Below are 18929 nucleotides of genomic sequence, written 5' to 3' on the forward strand. Positions count from 1 at the left end.
TGAGCAAATCATCACACAAAACAGTTCTTTTAAAAGCTAATGTTCTTGTGATGTGTTTTTTGTTGTTGTTGTTTTTTGTGTGGCCCACTGACACTGCATATACAGCCCTGTCTGTCACAGCTGGCCCTTGGTAATTGCTATACTGTGCCAGGCCCAGCACATTCAGTGCCCATCTTTTCACTGCACCTGTGTGACTGCTGCACATTGTATTATAATACCAGTCACTGCATACCTTTCACTGCATCTGTGTGACAGCACGCTGTTTTATATACCAGTCACTGCATACCTTTTCACTGCACCTGTGTGACTGCTGCACATTGTATTATAATACCAGTCACTGCATACATTTCCCTGCATCTGTTTGACCGCACGCTGTTTTATATAACAGTCAGTGTGCATACCTTTTCACTGCACCTGTGTGACTGCACATTGTTATACCAGCAGTCACTGCATACCTTTCACTGCACCTTTGTGACTGCATATTGTTATACCAGCAGTCACTGAATACCTTTCACTGCATCTGTGTGACAGCACGCTGTTTTATATACCAGCAGTCAGTGCATCCATTTTCACTGCACCTGTGTGACTGCACATTGTTATACCAGCAATCGGATTTGGGTGTAAGTACCCAGGCTTACAGGAGGTCCTAAAGCAGTCCAGGAAGGTGTTTGGGCATTTCAGACGTTCCTACATGGCCATGACATGCTTGACCGATATTCAGCAGAGAAACAACTTGCCGGTGAGGTGCTTGATTTGTGATAGCCCGACTCGCTGGAATTCAACGCTCCTCATGTTTGACCGCCTGATACAACAGGAGAAAGCCGTCAACGAGTATCTGTACAGATATGGCACTAGGTCAGGCTCTGGGGAGCTGGGGATTTTCTTGCCGAGGTACTGGACACTCATGCGTAATGCCTGGTGAGTCACAGTAAAGGAGCCATCAGCGACTTGATCCCATATGCTTTCTTCCTGGAGCGTGCCGTGCGTAGAGTGGTGGATCAAGCTGTGGACGAGCGTGAACAGGAAGAAGAGGAAGAGTGGAAACGATCAACAGCAGAACCAAATGTTTCCTTAACACCTGCTGCAGCACAGAAGAGTCGTCTGGGGAAGAGGAGTCAGATGAGGAAGGTTTTTTTGAGGAGGAGGCGGAAGAACAACCGCAGCAGGCGTCGCAGTGGGCTTGTGCTGCTCACCTTTCGTGGCTGGGGGGAGGAGGAGAACTTACCTGACATCACTAAGGAAGAGCAAGAGGAGACGGATAGTAGGTCGGCATCCAGCTTTGTGCAGATGGGGTCTTTCATGCTGTCCAGCCTGTTGAGGGACCCCCGTATAAAAAAACTCAAGGGGAATGACCTGTACTGGGTGGCCACGCTAATAGACCCTTGGTATAAGCACAAAGTGGCTGAGATGTTACCAAATTGACAGAAGGCAGACAGGATGCAGCACTTGCACAACAAGCTGGCAAGTATGCTTTACAGTGCGTTTAAGGGTGATGTCACAGCACAACGTAATAAAGGTGCCACTGCCAGTAATCTTCCTCCTCCTCCCATGTCCACGGAGGCAAGGACAGGAAACTCTATAGAGATCTCATGGTAATGTCGGACATGTGGACATTGTTTAGTCCAACGCCTCGCCTTAGCCCTTCCGGATCCACCCTCCATCAATGCCTCGACCGGCAGGTAACCGACTACCTGGCCTTAACTGCGGATATAGACACTCTGAGCAGCGATGAAACCCTGGACTACTGGGTGCACAGGCTTGACCTGTCGCCAGAGCTGTCAGAATTTGCCATCCAACTTCTGGCTTGCTCTGCCTCAAGCGTCCTGTCAGAAAGGACCTTCAGCGCAGCTGGAGGCATTGTCAGTGAGAAGAGAAGTCACCTAGGTCAAAAAAGTGTTCAGTACCTCACCTTTATCAAAATTAATGAGGCATGGAACCCGGAGGGCTACTGCCTGCCCGAAGACTAAGTCAGTCCCCACACACAGCATCTCTGTCTGTATGCTGTGTGACTGCCTTCTCCTCCACCACCAACAAGGTCCAGGACTCCAGGTGGATTCCTTAATTTTTGCGGCCACTAATGAGAACAATAATAGTTTTTCTGGTGCGTGTACGTGCCTGCCTAATTTTTCTGGCTGCACTGTGGCTGCAACAATAAAACAAAAGGCATGTACATGGGTCAATTCCCCTTCGTGATTTTTACTTTGCTGTGGTGAAGGAAGGGGCTTGCATATCACAGTGAAGCAATCATCTATATGAGTGTGTTGGGGGGGCACACCTGACCCAAGATAATAAGGTCGTTGCTTCATTGTGGAAAGACCAAATTCGATGAGCTGGACAGTCACTGATCTGTCATTGAGCTACCTCAGCCCGGCGACCATATGGGATTGAAAACCGCCATCGCCTGCACGCTCGCCATGGTGGGCACCAGTCCAGCATGGCCATCACTACACAAACAGCTGTTTGCGGTGCATTATACAGTGAGTTTGGACTGTCAGTGTGAAGCAGTACACTAATTACACTACCTGATTGATATATACACACGCTAGATGTTTTATGCCTTCAATTTAGCAAGGCAATGCGATTTCTGCCCTTAAAACCCTGCTCTGCGTCAAATCTGTAATTTTCCCCGGGACTTTTGGCGTGTATCCCACTCCGCCATGCCCCCCCTCCAGGTGTTAGACCCCTTGAAACATCTTTTCCATCACTTTTGTGGGCAGAAACAGTGTTTGAAGTTTTGAAAGTTCTCCTGCCCATTGAAGTCTATTACGGTTTGCACGAACGCAAACTTTTGCGGAGGTTTGCATTCGAGGTTCGCAAACCTAAAATCAGAGGTTCGAGCCATCTCTAGTGGGGAAACCCCATTTATACAGTATATTATAGTTACACAGTGCAGAGGTAACAGGTAAGAGAGCTTGCTGAGCTTAAAGAGTTTCTTGGGAGTACACAAAAAGACATTGAAGCATATGGGTCTGGTAACGGTTTTCCTCTCCTGGTTAGAAACATAAAAGCTTCCTTGACATGAAAGAAATGTATGTGCTCTATAACCCCCCTAGAGATTTGCTCAGAGAGAAATTTGGACTCCGGGAGCCTGTGAGCTTGATCAGTTAAAAGTTCCTGAGGTGGGATCTCTGGGAGCAAAGTTTTCAGCATGCTAGTAACATAACAGTGCAATTCCTCAGTAGAGACAGATTCAGGAATGCCCTTGATCTTAACATTGTTTCACCTGTTTCTGTCCTCTGAATCATTCATTTTGTCTTTGAGCCATTTAACATCTTCTGCCTGTTCTAAGTGGGCATCAATTAACTCGTTTTGCTCCATAGAGATATCTGTGATTTTTTTCCTCTATGTGGGAGACTTGTGCAGAGAGATCAGAAATTGAGTGAAGGATCTGAGTTGAGAGTAATTTTAGTTTCAAAAGTTTTTTATTGGGTTAAGCAAACCAAATTAACAATACAGCAATAGTTGTTTGCCCCAAAAGGGGCTGTGCTAAATACAAACAGTTGTTTACATTGAACAAAACATGAAGAACCAATTATGCAGTCAGGTTAGATACAGGAAGGCTCTTTAAAGTTAAACAGTTAAGGAGGTCAGCATATCCATAAACAAGACGTAATATTTGATAAAATATCACAACGAAAAAGCACATGATCGGAGACCTATAAGGTTTGAGGCATTTAACCAAGTTTGCCATGTTTTGATAAATATCCATGATAATGTTATCAACTTGCTGAATAGAGTGTAGGTTGTAGCCACTGTCTGGCAATATGCGATTTGGCGGCCTTGGCTATATGCTGTGCTGTGGGTGCGTACCACCAGTGCAGGAGGGACGCCCAGTGCAGGAGGCAGCCCCCGTAGTAAGCACACACAAACACTGATCCTGCCCCCCTTGCCCCCTGATCGCACACAGCACCCCTCAGAACCCCCCCCCCCCCCCCGATCACCCCCTCAGACCACTGTTTGCACCCAATCCTCCCCCTAATCACCCATCGATCACCCCCTGTCACTATCTATCAACGCTATACTTTAGACCAGGTCCTAAACTGCCCCCTGGGGGCTTCTGATCATCCCCCCACATCCTCAGATCCTCCCCAGACCCCCCCCCCCGTGTACTGTATACCTCTATTCTCCCCTGTAATCACCCACTGATCACCTGTCAATCACCCATCAATCACCTCCTGTCACTGCCACCCATCAGATCAGACCCTAACCTGCCCCTTGCGGGCACCTGATCACCCGCCCACACCCTCAGGTCCGCCCGCAGATCACCTCTCAAGTGCATTGTTTACATCTGTTTTCCCCTCTAATCACCCACTGATCACCCATCAATCACCCCGTCACCACCTGTCTCTGCTACCCATCAGTTCAGACCCTAATCTGCCCCTTGCAGGCACCCAAACACCCGCCCACACCCTTTAGATCGCCCTCAAACCCCCCCTGATCACCTTCCCAGTGCATTATTTACATCTGTTCTCTCCTCTAAACACCCATCAATCACCCTCCGTCACTGCTACCCATCATACCCATCAGATCAGACCCTCATCTGCCCCTTGCAGTCACCCAAACACCCACCCACACCCTAAGATCGCCCTCAGACCCCCCCTCCCCCCGATCACCTCGCCAGTGCATTGCTTGCATCTATTCTCCCCTCTAATCACACCCTGATCACCTATCAATTACCCCGTCACCCCCTGTCACCGCTACCCATCAGATCAGACCCTAATCTGCCCCTTGCGGGTACCAAATTACCCGCCCACACCCTCAGATTGCCCTCAGACCCCCCCTGACCACCTCCCTAGTGCATTGCTTGCATCTATTCCCCCTCTAATCACACCCTGAGACACCCATCAATCACCTCCTGTCACCCCCTAGCACACCTACCCATCAGATCAGACCCTTATTTGCCCAGTGTGGGCTCCTGATCACTCGGCCAAACCCTCAGATTCCCCTCAGACCCCCTTCCGATCACCTCCCCAGTGCATTGATTGCATCTATTTTCCCATCTAATCACCCCCTGAGACACCCATCAATTACCTCCTGTCACCACCTGTCACCCCTAGCACTCCTATCCCTCAGATCAGGCCCTAATCTGCCCCCTGCAGGCTTTTGATCACCCAGCCAAACCCTCACTCACCCCACCGCAGTGACAGAATCTTTTTTTCTGATCACTGCTGGTCTCTACCACTTAATTGTGGCCGAGACCAACCGTTATGCCACACAATATGCAACCGCCAATCCAAGAAGCTATCATGCCCAGCCTTTTCGGTGGAAACCACTTCAAGTTTCCAAACATTTTTTGGGGCTTTCTCCTTAACATGGGTCTACTAAAAAAAAATGTATTGCGATCTTATTGGTCTACGCACCCAATACATCACATGCCCATGTTCTCTGCTGCCATGTCCAGGTCACGATTTGAGAACATCCTGCGCTTCCTGCACTTCAGTGCCAATACAACCTGTCATCTAAGAGGCCACCCTGCCTATGACCAGTTACACAAAATTCGGCCCCTCATAGACCACCTGTCATCAAAATTTGCAGATGCTTATACCCCTGAACAGTCATTTTGAAGCATTTGGTTTCCAGACTACTCCTCACGGTTTTGGGCCCCTAAAATGCCAGGGCAGTATAGGAACCCCACAAGTGACCCCATTTTAGAAAGAAGACACCCCAAGGTATTCTGTTAGGTGTATGGTGAGTTCATAGAAGATTTTATTTTTTGTCACAAGTTAGTGGAAAATGACACTTGGTGAAAAAAACAATAAAAATCAATTTCCGCTAACTTGTGACAAAAAATAAAATCTTCTATGAACTCACCATACTCCTAACGGAATACCTTAGGGTGTCTTCTAAGAGTCTGCTAAGGGGCCCAAAGTCCTATGAGCACCTTTAGGCTTTACAGGGGTGTTTACAATTTAGCACCCCCTAAAATGCCAGGACAGTAAACACACCCCACAAATGACCCCATTTTGGAAAGTAGACACCCCAAAGTATTCAGAGAGGGGCATGGTGAGTCCGTGGCAGATTTCATTTTTTTTGTCACAAGTTAGCAGAAATGGAAACACTTTTTTATTCTTTATTTTGTCACAAAGTGTCGTTTTCCGCTAACTTGTGACAAAAAATAAAATCTTCTATGAACTCACCATGCTTCAAAGTGAATACTTTGGGATGTCTTCTTTCCAAAATGGGATCATTTTGGGGGTATTTATACTATCCTGGAATTCTAGCACCTCATGAAACATGACAGGTGCTCAGAAAAGTCAGAGATGCTTCAAAATGGGAAAATTCACTTTTTGCACCATAGTTTGTAAACGCTATAACTTTTACCCAGACCAATAAATATATACTTATTGGATTTTTTTTTAATCAAAGACATGTAGCACAATAAATGTGGACAAAATATATATAGAAATTTTACTTTGTTTGAAAAATGTCAGCACAGGAAGTAAAAAAAAAATCATTTCTTTTACAAAATGCATGTATTTTTTGATGAATATAATAAAAACTAAAAATCACAGCAGCAATCAAATAGCACCTAAAGAAAGCTGTATTAGTGACAAGAAAAAGAGGTAAAATTGATTTAGGTGGTAGGTTGTATGACCGAGCAATAAACCATTAAAGCTCCAGTGGTCTGAATGGAAAAAAAGTGTCTGGTCCTTAAGGGGTTTTATGACTGCAGTCCTTAAGTGGTTAAGGCACAGTCCGGAGAAATTACAAAATTTTTGGACTAATTTTAAGAGGTTCGGGAGTGGAGTGTGGGGGAAGTGAGTGTGAGAAGCAAGTCGTCAGTGAAAAGATTTGCTTTGTAAGTTTTCCCTGCTTTGGTTATCCCTTGGATATCAGGTGATCTTCTAATTTCTACTGCTAGCGGCTCAATCACCAGCGCAAACAATGCGGGCAAGAGCAGGCATCCCTGCCTTGTTTCCCTTTTAATTGGGATGTTGATAGGGGAGGTAGAGGGGAGTTTTAATTGTGCCATAGGAGATGAATAAAGTCCTTTAATTGCTTGCAGAAAGTTGCCTCCAATTCCCACCTTCTGTAACACTGTCATCATATACTGTAGTCTCAATCTATGGTGTCAAAGGCCTTCTCCTTGCTTAATGCAGCTTATGCTAAAGGTTCTTTCCTTCTGGAATGTAGAAACTCAGTAGGGGGAATCTTGTCTTGAGAGTAATTTTAAATCCTCTTGCAAAACTCCTAAATAAATTCAGTATACGGTAATACAGGACTCTCTGAAAAAATGTGGTGTGGCAGTTTCAAGATGCACAATAAGGAGGCACTTGAAGAAAGATAGGCTGCATGGCCGAGTTGCTAGAATAAACCCATTACTATGCAAATGCCACAAAGTATCCCACTTAAAATATGCCAAACAGCACTGAGACAAGCCTCAAACCTTCTGGTACAAAGTTATTTGGCATGATGAGACTTTAGTTGATGTTTTTGACCACAACCATAAATGCTACATTTGGAGGAGAGTCAACAAGGTCTATGAAGAAAGGTACTCCATTCCTACTGTAAAACATGGTGGTGGATCGCTGATTTTTTGGGAATGTGCGTGCTTCAAAGGAACAGGGAATTTGCTCAGAATTGATGCCAATATGCATGCAGTACGTTATCAAAAAATTCTGTAGAAAAATGTACACTCATTAGCAAGTAAGTTAATGATGGGATGTACACTGTACTTGGGCATTCCAACATAATGATCCAAAATACAAGGCCTGTCATTGGCTACAGCAATATAAAGTAAAGGTTCTAGAGTGGCCATCTCAGTCTACTGACCTCAATATCATTGAGCTATTCTGAGGGAACCTCAAACATGCACAGTTCATGCAAGACAGCCCAAGAATTTATGGGAACTGGAGACTTTTTGCCAGGAAAAATGGACAGCTTTACCGTCTAAGAAGTCATCCACAACTACCACAACAGACTTCAAGCTGTCATTGATGTTAAAGGTGGTAATACACAGTATTAGAGTATGTAAACTTTTGATCACGGTAGTTTGGGTAGTTTGTATAGTGATTTCAAGAGTAAACAAGGTTGTTTTATAATACATGGCTTCAACTAACCACTAACCATGCATGAAAGAACAGTTTTTGTGCTATCATTCATACTCTATTAAAAATGTAAGAATAATTGAGAAATTATAAAATTTTCCAAGGTACAGTATGTAAACATATACCGTAAGCACAACTGTGTGTATGTATGTATACACTTACCTCAACTTTACCCTGGGTTGGCTTGTACACGGCCTGTGGACATTCTTGTAAAATACTGCAGTACAGCTTCTGAAAATGGCCTAGGTTTGGTTTGACAATGTTCACAACCTTGGTTTTATCTTCACCTATTATCATCCGGAAGTCACCTGTACAAGAAATGAGTATGAATATACAATGTATGACCTATTCTGATACAGCTAATGTCTTTTTTTTTTTTTTTTTGAAAATTAATTTTCTATATATTCTAAATTAATTTTCTATAAAGCAGATACAACCAGTACAATAACATAGAATAAAATTATAGATATACAGTGGGATGCGAAAGTTTGTGCAACCTTGTTAATTGTCATGATTTTCCTGTATAAATCTTTGGTTGTTGCGATAAAATATGTCAGTTAAATATATTTTGTAGTAGACACACACATTGATATTTGAGAAGTGAAATGAAGTTTATTGGGTTTACAGAAAGTTACAGAAAGTTTGCAATAATTGTTTAACCAAAATTAGGCAGGTGCATACATTTGGGCACCACAAAAAAGAAATGAAATCAGTATTTAGTAGATCCTCTTTTTGCAGAAATTACAGCCTCTAAAGGCTTCCTGTAGGTTCCAATGAGAGTCTGGATTCTGGTTGAAGGTATTTTGGACCATTCCTCTTTACAAAACAATTCTCGTTTATTCAGGTTTGATGGCTTCCGAGCATGGACAGCTCTCTTTAACTCACACCCCAGATTTTCAATTATATTTAGGTCTGGGGACTGATATGGCCATTCCAGAATATTGCACTTGTTCCTCTGCATGAATGCCTTAGTGGATTTTGAGCAGTGTTTAGGGTCGTTGTCTTGTTTAAAGATCCAGCCCCAGTGCACCTTCAGCTTTATCACCAATTCCTGGACATTGGTCTCCAGAATCTGCTGACACTGAGTGGAATCCATGCGTCCCTCAACTTTGACAAGATTCTCAGGCCCTGCACTGGCCACACAGCCCCACAGCATGACGGACCAGCCCCATATTTTACTGTAGGTAGCAGGTGTTTTTCTTGGAATGCTGTGCTATTTTTCCTCCATGCATAACGCCCAAATAACTCAATTTTAGTTTCATCAGTCCACAACACCTTCTTCCAAAATGAAGCTGGATTGTCCAAATGTGCTTTAGCATACCTCAAGCGGCTCTATTTGTGTTGTGGGCGGAGAAAAGGCTGTCTCTGCATCACTCTCGCATACAGCATCTCCTTGTGCAAAGTGCGCCGAATGGTTGAACAATGCACAGTGACTCCATCTGCAGCAAAATGATGTTGTAGGTCTTTGGTGCTAGTCTGTGGGTTAACTCTGACTGTTCTCACCATTCGTCGCTTCTGTCTATCCGAGATTTTTCTTGGTCTGCCACTTCAAGCCTTAACTTGAACTGAGCCTGTGGTCTTCCATTTCCTCAATATGTTCCTAACAGTGGAAACAGCTGAAATCTCTAAGACAGCTTTCTGTATCCTTCCGCTAAACCATGATGGTGAACAATCTTTGTCCTCAGGTCATTTGAGAGTTGTTTTGAGACCCCCATGTTGCTACTCTTCAGAGAAAATTAAAAGAGGAGGGAAACTTACAATTGACCCCCTTAAATACTCTTTCTCATAATTGGATTCACCTGTCTATGTAGGTCAGGGGTCACTAAGCTTACCAAGCCAGCCAGTTTGATTTCAAATAATGTGTTCTAAAGGTTTTGGAATCAATCAAATAACATGACAACAGTGCCCAAATTTATGCACCTGCCTAATTTTGTTTAAACAATTATTGCACACTTTCTATAAATCCAATAAACTTCATTTCACTTCTCAAATATTACTGTGTGTGTCTCGTATATGATATATTTAACTGACATTTTTTATCGTAACAACCAACGATTTATACAGGAAAATCATGACAATTAACAAGGTTCTCCAAAATTTTGCATCCCACTGTACAATAGTATGTTTGGTAATGCATATTAACCTGCTGAGCGGTCTGGACGAGCTCAGCTCGTCCAACACCGCCAGAGGCTGCCGCTCAGGCCCTGCTGGGCCGATTTTGATGAAATAAAAAGCAGCACACGCAGCCGGCACTTTGCCAGCCACGTGTGCTGCCTGATCGCCGCCGCTCTGCGGCGATCCGCCGCGAGCAGCGGCGAAAGAGGGTCCCCCCAGCCGCCTGAGCCCAGCGTAGCCGGAACAAAAAGTTCCGGCCAGCGCTAAGGGCTGGATCGGAGGCGGCTGACGTCAGGACGTCGGCCGACGTCGATGACGTCACTCCGCTCGTCGCTATGGCGACGATGTAAGCAAAACAAGGAAGGCCGCTCATTGCGGCCTTCCTGTTTATTCTGGGCGCCGGAGGCGATCGGAAGATCGCCTCCGGAGCGCCCTCTAGTGGGCTTTCATGCAGCCAACTTTCAGTTGGCTGCACGAAATAGTTTTTTTTTATTTAAAAAAAACCCTCCCGCAGCCACCCTGGCGATTTAATCAGAACGCCAGGGTGGTTAACATCAATGAAATCTTTCTGAGAATTGGTGAACTCGTTTTTATCAAAAACCAAAGGTAAATAATGTAACAAATGAGAGAAGAAAAGTTAGAGAATGGGATGGCAAAGATTTAAGCTGGATTGGATCTTCCTTGGTATCACACACTGCTGGACACTGCACACCTTCCTTGGAATTGACCTGAGACCTTAAAGACTTTCTGCCTCTTTGTGCCCGCCGTCTCCCATCCTGTGAGTAACTTTCATCGATTATCTACAGCATCTATGCTCAATAGACTATATTTTTCTACATATATTATATATAATATATTATATCTTCAAACTCCTAAACAAAGGACTGTGTTTCCAAATCCATGCTGTCCATCCATACATCTCTGTGTAAGGACAATTCAGTCTATACAGGCCCTTTGATCTCTGCAGGATACCAGCCACAGCTGTGAAAGTTCACACCTTGACTTTAAAGAGACTCTGTAACATTCAAAAGATCCCCTGGGGGGTACTCACCTCGGGTGGGGGAAGCCTCCGGATCCTAATGAGGCTTCCCACGCCGTCCTCTGTCCCACGGGGGTCTCTCCGCAGCCCTCCGAACAGCCGGCGACTGTGCCGACTGTCATTTCAATATTTACCTTTGCTGGCTCCAGCGGGGGCGCTGTGGCGGCTTTCCATTCCGAACTACACGGAAATAACCGATCTCATTCGGGTCCGCTCTACTGCGCAGGCGCAGGAAACTTGCGCCTGCGCAGTAGAGCGGACCCGACGGCGATCGGGTATTTCCGTGTAGTTCGGAGCCGACAGCCGTCAGAGCGCCTGCGCAGGAGCCAGGAAGGTAAATATTGACGTCACCGCTGCCCGGACTCCACGGAGGGCTGCAGCGAGACCCCTGACGGATGGAGGACGGCGTGGGAAGCCTCATTAGGATCCGGAGGCTTCCCCCACCCGAGGTGAGTACCCCCCAGGGGATCTTTTTATGTTACAGTTCCTCTTTAAATAGGGCCTTTCTTAGCAAGAGCCGTGAGCTGTCTCTTGTCCATCCTAATGTGTAAACATCAATATTCAGCACAGACACTTCTAGCTGTATACCAACCAAGAAATATATATCCAATTGACAAATCAACAATAATTCTACTTAAGTCTGTTGGAATCTACAGAAAGACAAAGAGAGGATCCAGGGGACGTGGGAAAAGACGTTATTCACTGCAGAACCAAAATAACTCTGTGACAAAATCTACAGAGTACACCCAGCCAACAACCCTAATAGCTCCAGCACAATCCAGCAGAGATGACAGCCACACATCTGGAGACTGTTCCCTCCTGGAGTCCTCAAACTCAGACCTCAGCTCCCAGGGTAGCCCCATCAAGGCTGTCCTCTGCAACGTCAGATCAATAAACAACAAAACAGCAATCATACATGATCTAATAGAGTCTTCTGATCTGGCCTGCCTGACTGAAACCTGGCTTTCTGAACCTGTTGGCCCCACCCTGGAGGCAGCTGTGCCAACAAACTATTCTGTGATATACTGCAACAGGAAAGAACGCAGGGGAGGAGGGGTTGCACTTTGCTTTAGATCAGCTTTGAAAATCAGACCACTTACTGTAGGTCCTACCAACTCGTTTGAATGCTTGGGGGTGCAACTTTCAGCTGAGGAAAACATTAACATATTGCTGATCTACCGCCCACCAGAAAAATACTCAGACTTCCTTGAGGAACTTGTAGACCTCCTGTGCAACCTAACACTGGAACACCCCAGATGGATTGTTCTTGGAGATTTCAATACATGGGTGGACGACTCCTCTTCACAATTTGGAAAAGAGCTACCTCGTGCCTTACATGAACTGGGCTTCCTCCAATCAATCAGCTCTGCTACTCACAGGAAAGGTCACACTCTGGACCTTATATTCCATACTGGGCTGTCAATAGCCAATGTGGAAATTAATCCTGTTGCCTGGTCAGACCATCACACTATCCACTTCTCCCTCTCAATACCAGCCGTCAAACACCAGGTCAAGAATCAAATAAAATATCGCCGCTTAAAAGGGCTAACACCTCAACATATCCGAGATAACCTTAGCTTTGATGAATTGACTGACCCCAGCTTGGACCCTGATACTCTGGTGTTTAAATACAACAAATGTGTGTCCTCCACCTTTGAGACCATTGCTCCTCTGCGCACCAAATATCTTACTCCACACCATCATGCACAGTGGTTTGATAACGCTATAAAAGAGCTGAAAAGACAAGGCCGAAAACTTGAGAGGCTGTGGCGCAAATCTCAGTCCCCAGAAGACAAACATGCCTTAATCTTCCACTTGAAGAGCTACCAAAAGATAATCACGGGAAAAAAATCCTTTCTATCACAAGAGATTGCAAATGCAGTTAACAAACCAGCCCAACTGTTCCGCACAGTGGAAAAACTCTGCAACCCAGCATGTCAAAAACTTAATATCGAGTCTTCAAAGGACCTCTGTGACCAATTTGCCCATTTCTTCACAGACAAAGTCTCCGCTATAAGGTCCGCCATCCAACTTACAGCATCTGAGCCTAATATAGCGCCGAAGACCATTAGCAGAGACAACGTAACACCTTGGTCAAACTTCAAAGAAATTGATGAAGAAGTCACATCAAGCATCCTCCTTCACGTCCGCCTAACTACCTGTGACCTGGATCCTGGCCCAACACAGTTCATGTTGAACTGCCCCGACCTGTTCGTACCGGTATTCCTCAAAATTGTTAACTGTTCCTTACAATCAGGGATGTTTCCTGCTTTACTGAAGGAAGCAATCATCAGGCCTCTCCTCAAAAAACCCTCCCTGGACCCAGATGCAATGACCAGCTACAGACCTGTCTCTAACCTCCCCTTTCTGGGCAAGCTAATTGAAAAAGCTGTATACCTCCAGCTAGAAGCCAGAATCCTACAAAATAACAGTTATGACCCATTCCAGTCTGGCTTCAGGAAACACCACAGCACTGAAACTGCCCTCATCCAAATATGCAACCACCTGCTCAAGGCAAGAGACAGAGGAGAGTGCTCGATCCTCATACTGCTAGACCTTTCTGCAGCCTTTGACACAGTTGACCATGAAATCTTGATAAACAGGCTACAGGAATACTGCGGCATTGATGGCATAGTACTTCAGTGGTTCCAATCCTTCTTGAGTGGCAGAACCCACAAAGTGTCTATGGGGCCCTTCCTGTCCACCCCTGTAACACTTAAGTATGGGGTGCCCCAGGGCTCAATCCTCTCTCCCCTGCTTTTCACGATTTACATGCTACCATTGGGAAAACTAATCCAAAAACATGGCCTGACATACCACTGCTACGCAGACGACACCCAACTATATCTTTCCTTCAAGCCTGGTGTGACAGACCCAACTCTAACTATAAACGCCTGCTTACGTGAACTACAGCAATGGATGAATGACAACTGGCTGAAACTAAATGCAGACAAAACTGAAGTCCTTCTGATTGGAGGGCAGAGCATGATAACAAAACAACTTAACTTGCAGTCTTCACCACTGGGAATAGGAGGCACGGATCTACGCAGCTCTGATCATGTGCGTAGCCTGGGAGTTCTAATTGATGGGGATTTAAACTTCAGAACTCAAATCTCTGCGGTGGTGAAATCATCCTATTTTCACCTGAAGAACATTGCAAAAATCAAGCACCTCATACCCCCAGAAGATCTGCCAACCTTAGTCCACGCCTTCATCACATCCCGACTGGACTACTGCAATGCTCTCTACACTGGCCTTCCAAAAAAGGTCTTGTACCGCCTACAGCTGATACAGAATACTGCTGCCAGACTGCTAACCAACCAACCCCGTCACTGCCACATAATGCCAGTCCTGCATTCCCTTCACTGGCTACCTATAGAATGGAGGGTCCTATTCAAGATCGGCCTACTGACATTTAAATCCCTGAATAATCTAGGCCCTGGATACTTGAAAGATATGTTACAGCTGCGTAGCAATCCCCGCATTCTCAGATCCACAGGTTCTAATAATCTAGTCATACCCAGAGTCCACTTGGAAACTTTTGGTCCCAGAGCCTTCTGTCATGCTGCCCCTATGCTTTGGAACTCCTTACCTCAACAGATCAGGACAGCCCCATCCCTGGATGTGTTTAAATCCAGACTGAAAACCCACCTGTTCAGTCTGGCATTTGCAGAAATATAACTTTTGTTGTGTGAATACTTCATCCTACTAACTACTGAATCTGAGAGAGCCTAAGCGCTTTGAGTCCTATGGGAGAAAAGCGCTATAGAAATGTTATTGTATTGTATTGTATAGAGAAAGGAGAAGTGAAGAGTGTGGGTAATTAGGAGGGGTAGGAGCTGGGTCTCGGATCCAAGCTCTCAATAATTGTCATCTCATGACAAGATTACCCTTTATAAGGGCATGGAGGTCATTGAGAATTAGTTAATATGAAACCAAACATTATATTTCTGATGAGAACTCATCCAGGGTTCCTTGATCTGTGAGTGAATCTCGTGCGTCAATCCAGCATGCCCAAGTTGAGACATATGCATCAAATCTGTTTTGTGCGGTATGTACCAGTTCTTCCATTTACATTATGTGATTAATGGCAGTTATGGCAGTTAATGGCAGTTATGAGTTCAGTACTCTGAAGACCAATAGGGAATGCTGTGTTGTCTAGTAAAGCTATTAGGGGACTGAGTTGCGTAGAAAGGTGTTCTTTTTTTTAATTTATACAGCGCCAGCATCTTCCATGGCGCTGTACAATAGCATACAAGGTATAACAATACAGAGTATACAATACAACACTTGACACAAGACAAGAGGGTATTACAGCTAATACAGTGAACAAATTAACTACTTGTTTTTATAAAAGGTGGGGGGTATGTACACCCATTACACAGCATTGAGAGACAAAAGGGAAGAGAGCCCTGACCAAAAGGCCTTACAGTTTAAACATTTAAGGTATAGAACAGTAGGTAAAGGGAAGCTGTGTGTGAAGTAGTAGAAATGGTGGTTAGTGGGCAGGGTCCTAGGTAGGAGTGTATGCTTGCCTGAAGAGGTGAGTTTTCAGATTGCGCCTAAAATTAGTAAGTGTGGATGAGTGGCGGAAGTGTTGAGGGAGATTGTTCCAGAGGAGGAAAGGAGATCGAGAGAAGTCTTACAAGCGGGAGTGGGAAGAGGTGATCAGGGAAGAAGACAGAAGGAGATCGCTAGCAGAGCGGAGACTGTGTGAAGGATGGTATCTGGAAGTAAGTTGATTAAGATAGGAAGGAGCTATGTTGTGGAGAGCTTTGTAGGCGAAAGTAAGAATTTTAAATTGTATCCATTGTGTAGCTGGCAGCCAGTGAAGGGATTGGCAGAGGGGAATTGGGCTGGAGAAGTGGGAGGAAAGGTGAATGAGTAGTGCAGCAGAGTTCATGATAGACTGTAGCGGGGCTAAACGGTTGGTAGGGAGGCCGCAGAGCAGAGAGTTGCAATAGTCTAGTCAGGAAATAGGGCGTACACCAGAAGTTTGGTAGTGTCCTGTGTTAGAAAAGGGCAGATGCGGAAGATATGTTTTAGTTGGAGGCGACAAGAGGAGGATAGTTTGTCAATGTGTGGTTTGAATGTGAGACTTGAGTCCAAAATTACACCTAGACAACGAGCCAGGGGGACAGGTGTTATGGATGTGCCATCAACAGAAATAGTGATGTCTGGCAGGGGCATTGAGTTGTGAGGTGGGAAGACTACTATTTCAGTCGTGTCCATATTGAGTTTCAGGAAACGGGAAGACAGAAAGAGGCGATTGCATTGAGACAGTCCGGGAAACGAGCTGTTAATGTGTCCAAGTCAAGTGCTGAAATGTAGATCTGGGTATCGTCAGCGTATCGTATAGGTGATATTGGAAACCAAAGGAGCTGATGAGTTGCCCAAGACCATATGCGTAGATAGAGAAAAGAAGAGGTCCAAGGACTGAGCCTTGGGGAACTCCAACAGTGAGGGGACGTGGAGAGGAGCTGGTGCCGGAGTAGGCAACTCTAAATGTCCCATCTGAGAGGTAGGAGGAAAGCCAGGAGAGAGCAAGACCCTGAATGCCCCATGGATGAGAGGATTTGGAGAAGTAGGGGGTCTTCCACTGTGTCAAAAGTGGAAGAGAGGTTGTTTTTTTTGCAAGCACTGCTGATCTTGTCCACTTCCATTGTTTGAAGTAGTGCACTAATCCTTAATAGTCTGGGTTGTATTCCCCCTTTTTTTAAACACCTCCTTCTTCTGGAATGTAATTGACTTTACTAAACCTTGTTGTGAATCGCTCAATACACTGCACTAACAGTGCTAAATACTACTAAACGGTACTGGTTGCGTCACAGTATTAGACTGAATTGTCCCTTACCTTGGCTTACTGAAACATCCTTTGCAAAGCTGGATCTACCTTCCCTGCAGATCCATACTTTTACGCTGCTCTGTAACACTAAACAGGTTAAATATTCTAACGGTGTTAAACAACTAACTATTACAGTGCTTCCTTTCTGGTGGGGCTGATTTAAATTTGTGGAGCCATAAACAGAACTGAACCGTGCCAATATACACTATTTTCTACTATCGGTTCTAAAACACCCTGAGTAGCAACCAGGGGATAAGACGAGAAAAGGGAATAAAAAATAAAAAAAAATGGAAGCCTCAAGCAAGACTAAAAACAAGAACAATAGTAAAGGCTTATCAGGCTATGGCTTTCAAACCAATATCCAAGGGTTTTCTGCAAAATCAGAGGTCTCAGGCATGAGTTCCCCTAGTTCCAGTAGCCAATCTTTGGCTAATGAATTAGTATATGATGGCCTTAAGGTTGGCCTGATAACTCCTAGTGAGGTAGCAAACCACAAAAGATTGATTGCAGCACTATGTGAGACTCTCCACGGTTCAAAACTTCAATCGCTTCTGGTGCTCTGGCAGAAGGTGAGGGTCCTTCTTCTGGACTGCAGGCTACTCTAGCAGAAACCCCAATTTCAGTGGCCACAATGAAAAACCTTTTTGATAGCTTTGCTGCTAGTCTGAAATTAAGCCTGGCAGATGAGCTCCAGAATTCAGTCCGAACCACAATTGTTAATGAACTAGGCCCTCTGAAAAAAAACTGTTATTGAGTTGACAGAAAGGTTAGACAAGGTTGAACAAACCATAGGTGACTCTAGTACGGTTCACTTATCAATGATGAGCTCCCTGGAATCTCAAAAATCTCAAATAAAGGAACTTAATACCAAGATTGATGATCTTGAGAACCATTCCCGTCGAAACCAGGGCTGTGGAGTCGGAGTCGGAGTCGTGGAGTCGGGCAATTTTGGGTGCCTGGAGTCGGAGTCGGGAAAAAATGCACCGACTCCGACTCCTAATGAATTTGTAACTGTAATTAAAATAGAAAATATGATAAAATGTTCTATTTCTCAGATAATGGTCATTAAAAATAATGTATATATACAGTATATATACAGTATATATACAGTAATAGCTGTGCTTAGTTCACAAAAATGAAATAAACCAATCAAAATTAGTTACTTGTGCTGCTTCAATAAAGCAGTCCCTGTATTTTTAAGGTCAGATATACATATCTGATTGTGACTGTATATATGATGTGTACACAGGAATCTCTTATATATACTAAATAACATCTATGCTGTAAGAATAAAGCCTGATGTGTAGCCGTGTCACTAATAGAGATGGTCAGCGAGATGGAAATAATTCTGCGTCTATTCTGATTTATGCAAATGTATGCACTCCCTTTGCTGATGAAATCAAATAATGTGATATGTTATTAAAATTTGGTTTGGTGACTACAAATTAAAGGGTAACTGAGACGGATGAAAAGTAAAGTTTTATACATACCTGGGGCTTCCTCCAGCCCCCTTCAGGCTAATCAGTCCCTCGCTGTCCTCCACCACCAGGATCTTCTGCTATGAGTCCTGGTAATTCAGCCAGTCAGCGCTGTCCGGCGCATGCCGCTCCCACAGCCAGGAACATTCTGCACCTGCGCAATAGTGCTGCACAGGTGTAGTATGCTCCTGGCGGCGGAGTGTGTGCATGCGCTCTACGCCTGATTGGCTCAAGTACCTGGACTCATAGCAGAAGATCCAGGTGGTGGAGGAGGACAACGAGGGACTGATTATCCTGAAGGCGGCTGGAGGAAGCCCCAGGTATGTATAAAACTTTAATTTCATCTGTCTCAGGTTTACTTTGTTACACAGTAGTACTATACTCTACATATGCACTCCCCACAG

At 44.8% G+C, this 18929-nt stretch overlaps 1 protein-coding gene across 5 annotated transcripts in view; it reads right to left on the reverse strand.

Moving 5' to 3' along the window:
- The window catches only part of TAMM41 (TAM41 mitochondrial translocator assembly and maintenance homolog), a 666331-nt gene that overhangs the window by 234753 nt on the left and 412649 nt on the right, over nucleotides 1-18929 (reverse strand). For all 5 annotated transcript variants that reach the window (XR_011023981.1, XM_068253613.1, XM_068253614.1 and 2 more), the window contains one exon: nucleotides 8211-8356. Coding sequence is in view for 4 of the 5 variants with exons in the window: in XM_068253613.1 (XP_068109714.1) it covers nucleotides 8211-8356 (146 nt within the window). In the remaining variant the exon portion in view is untranslated. The remainder of the gene's footprint in view (nucleotides 1-8210; nucleotides 8357-18929) is intronic.

The sequence above is a fragment of the Hyperolius riggenbachi genome, chromosome 9, assembly GCF_040937935.1.
Source record: "Hyperolius riggenbachi isolate aHypRig1 chromosome 9, aHypRig1.pri, whole genome shotgun sequence".
In the NCBI taxonomy this organism is placed as follows: Eukaryota; Metazoa; Chordata; class Amphibia; order Anura; family Hyperoliidae; genus Hyperolius; species Hyperolius riggenbachi.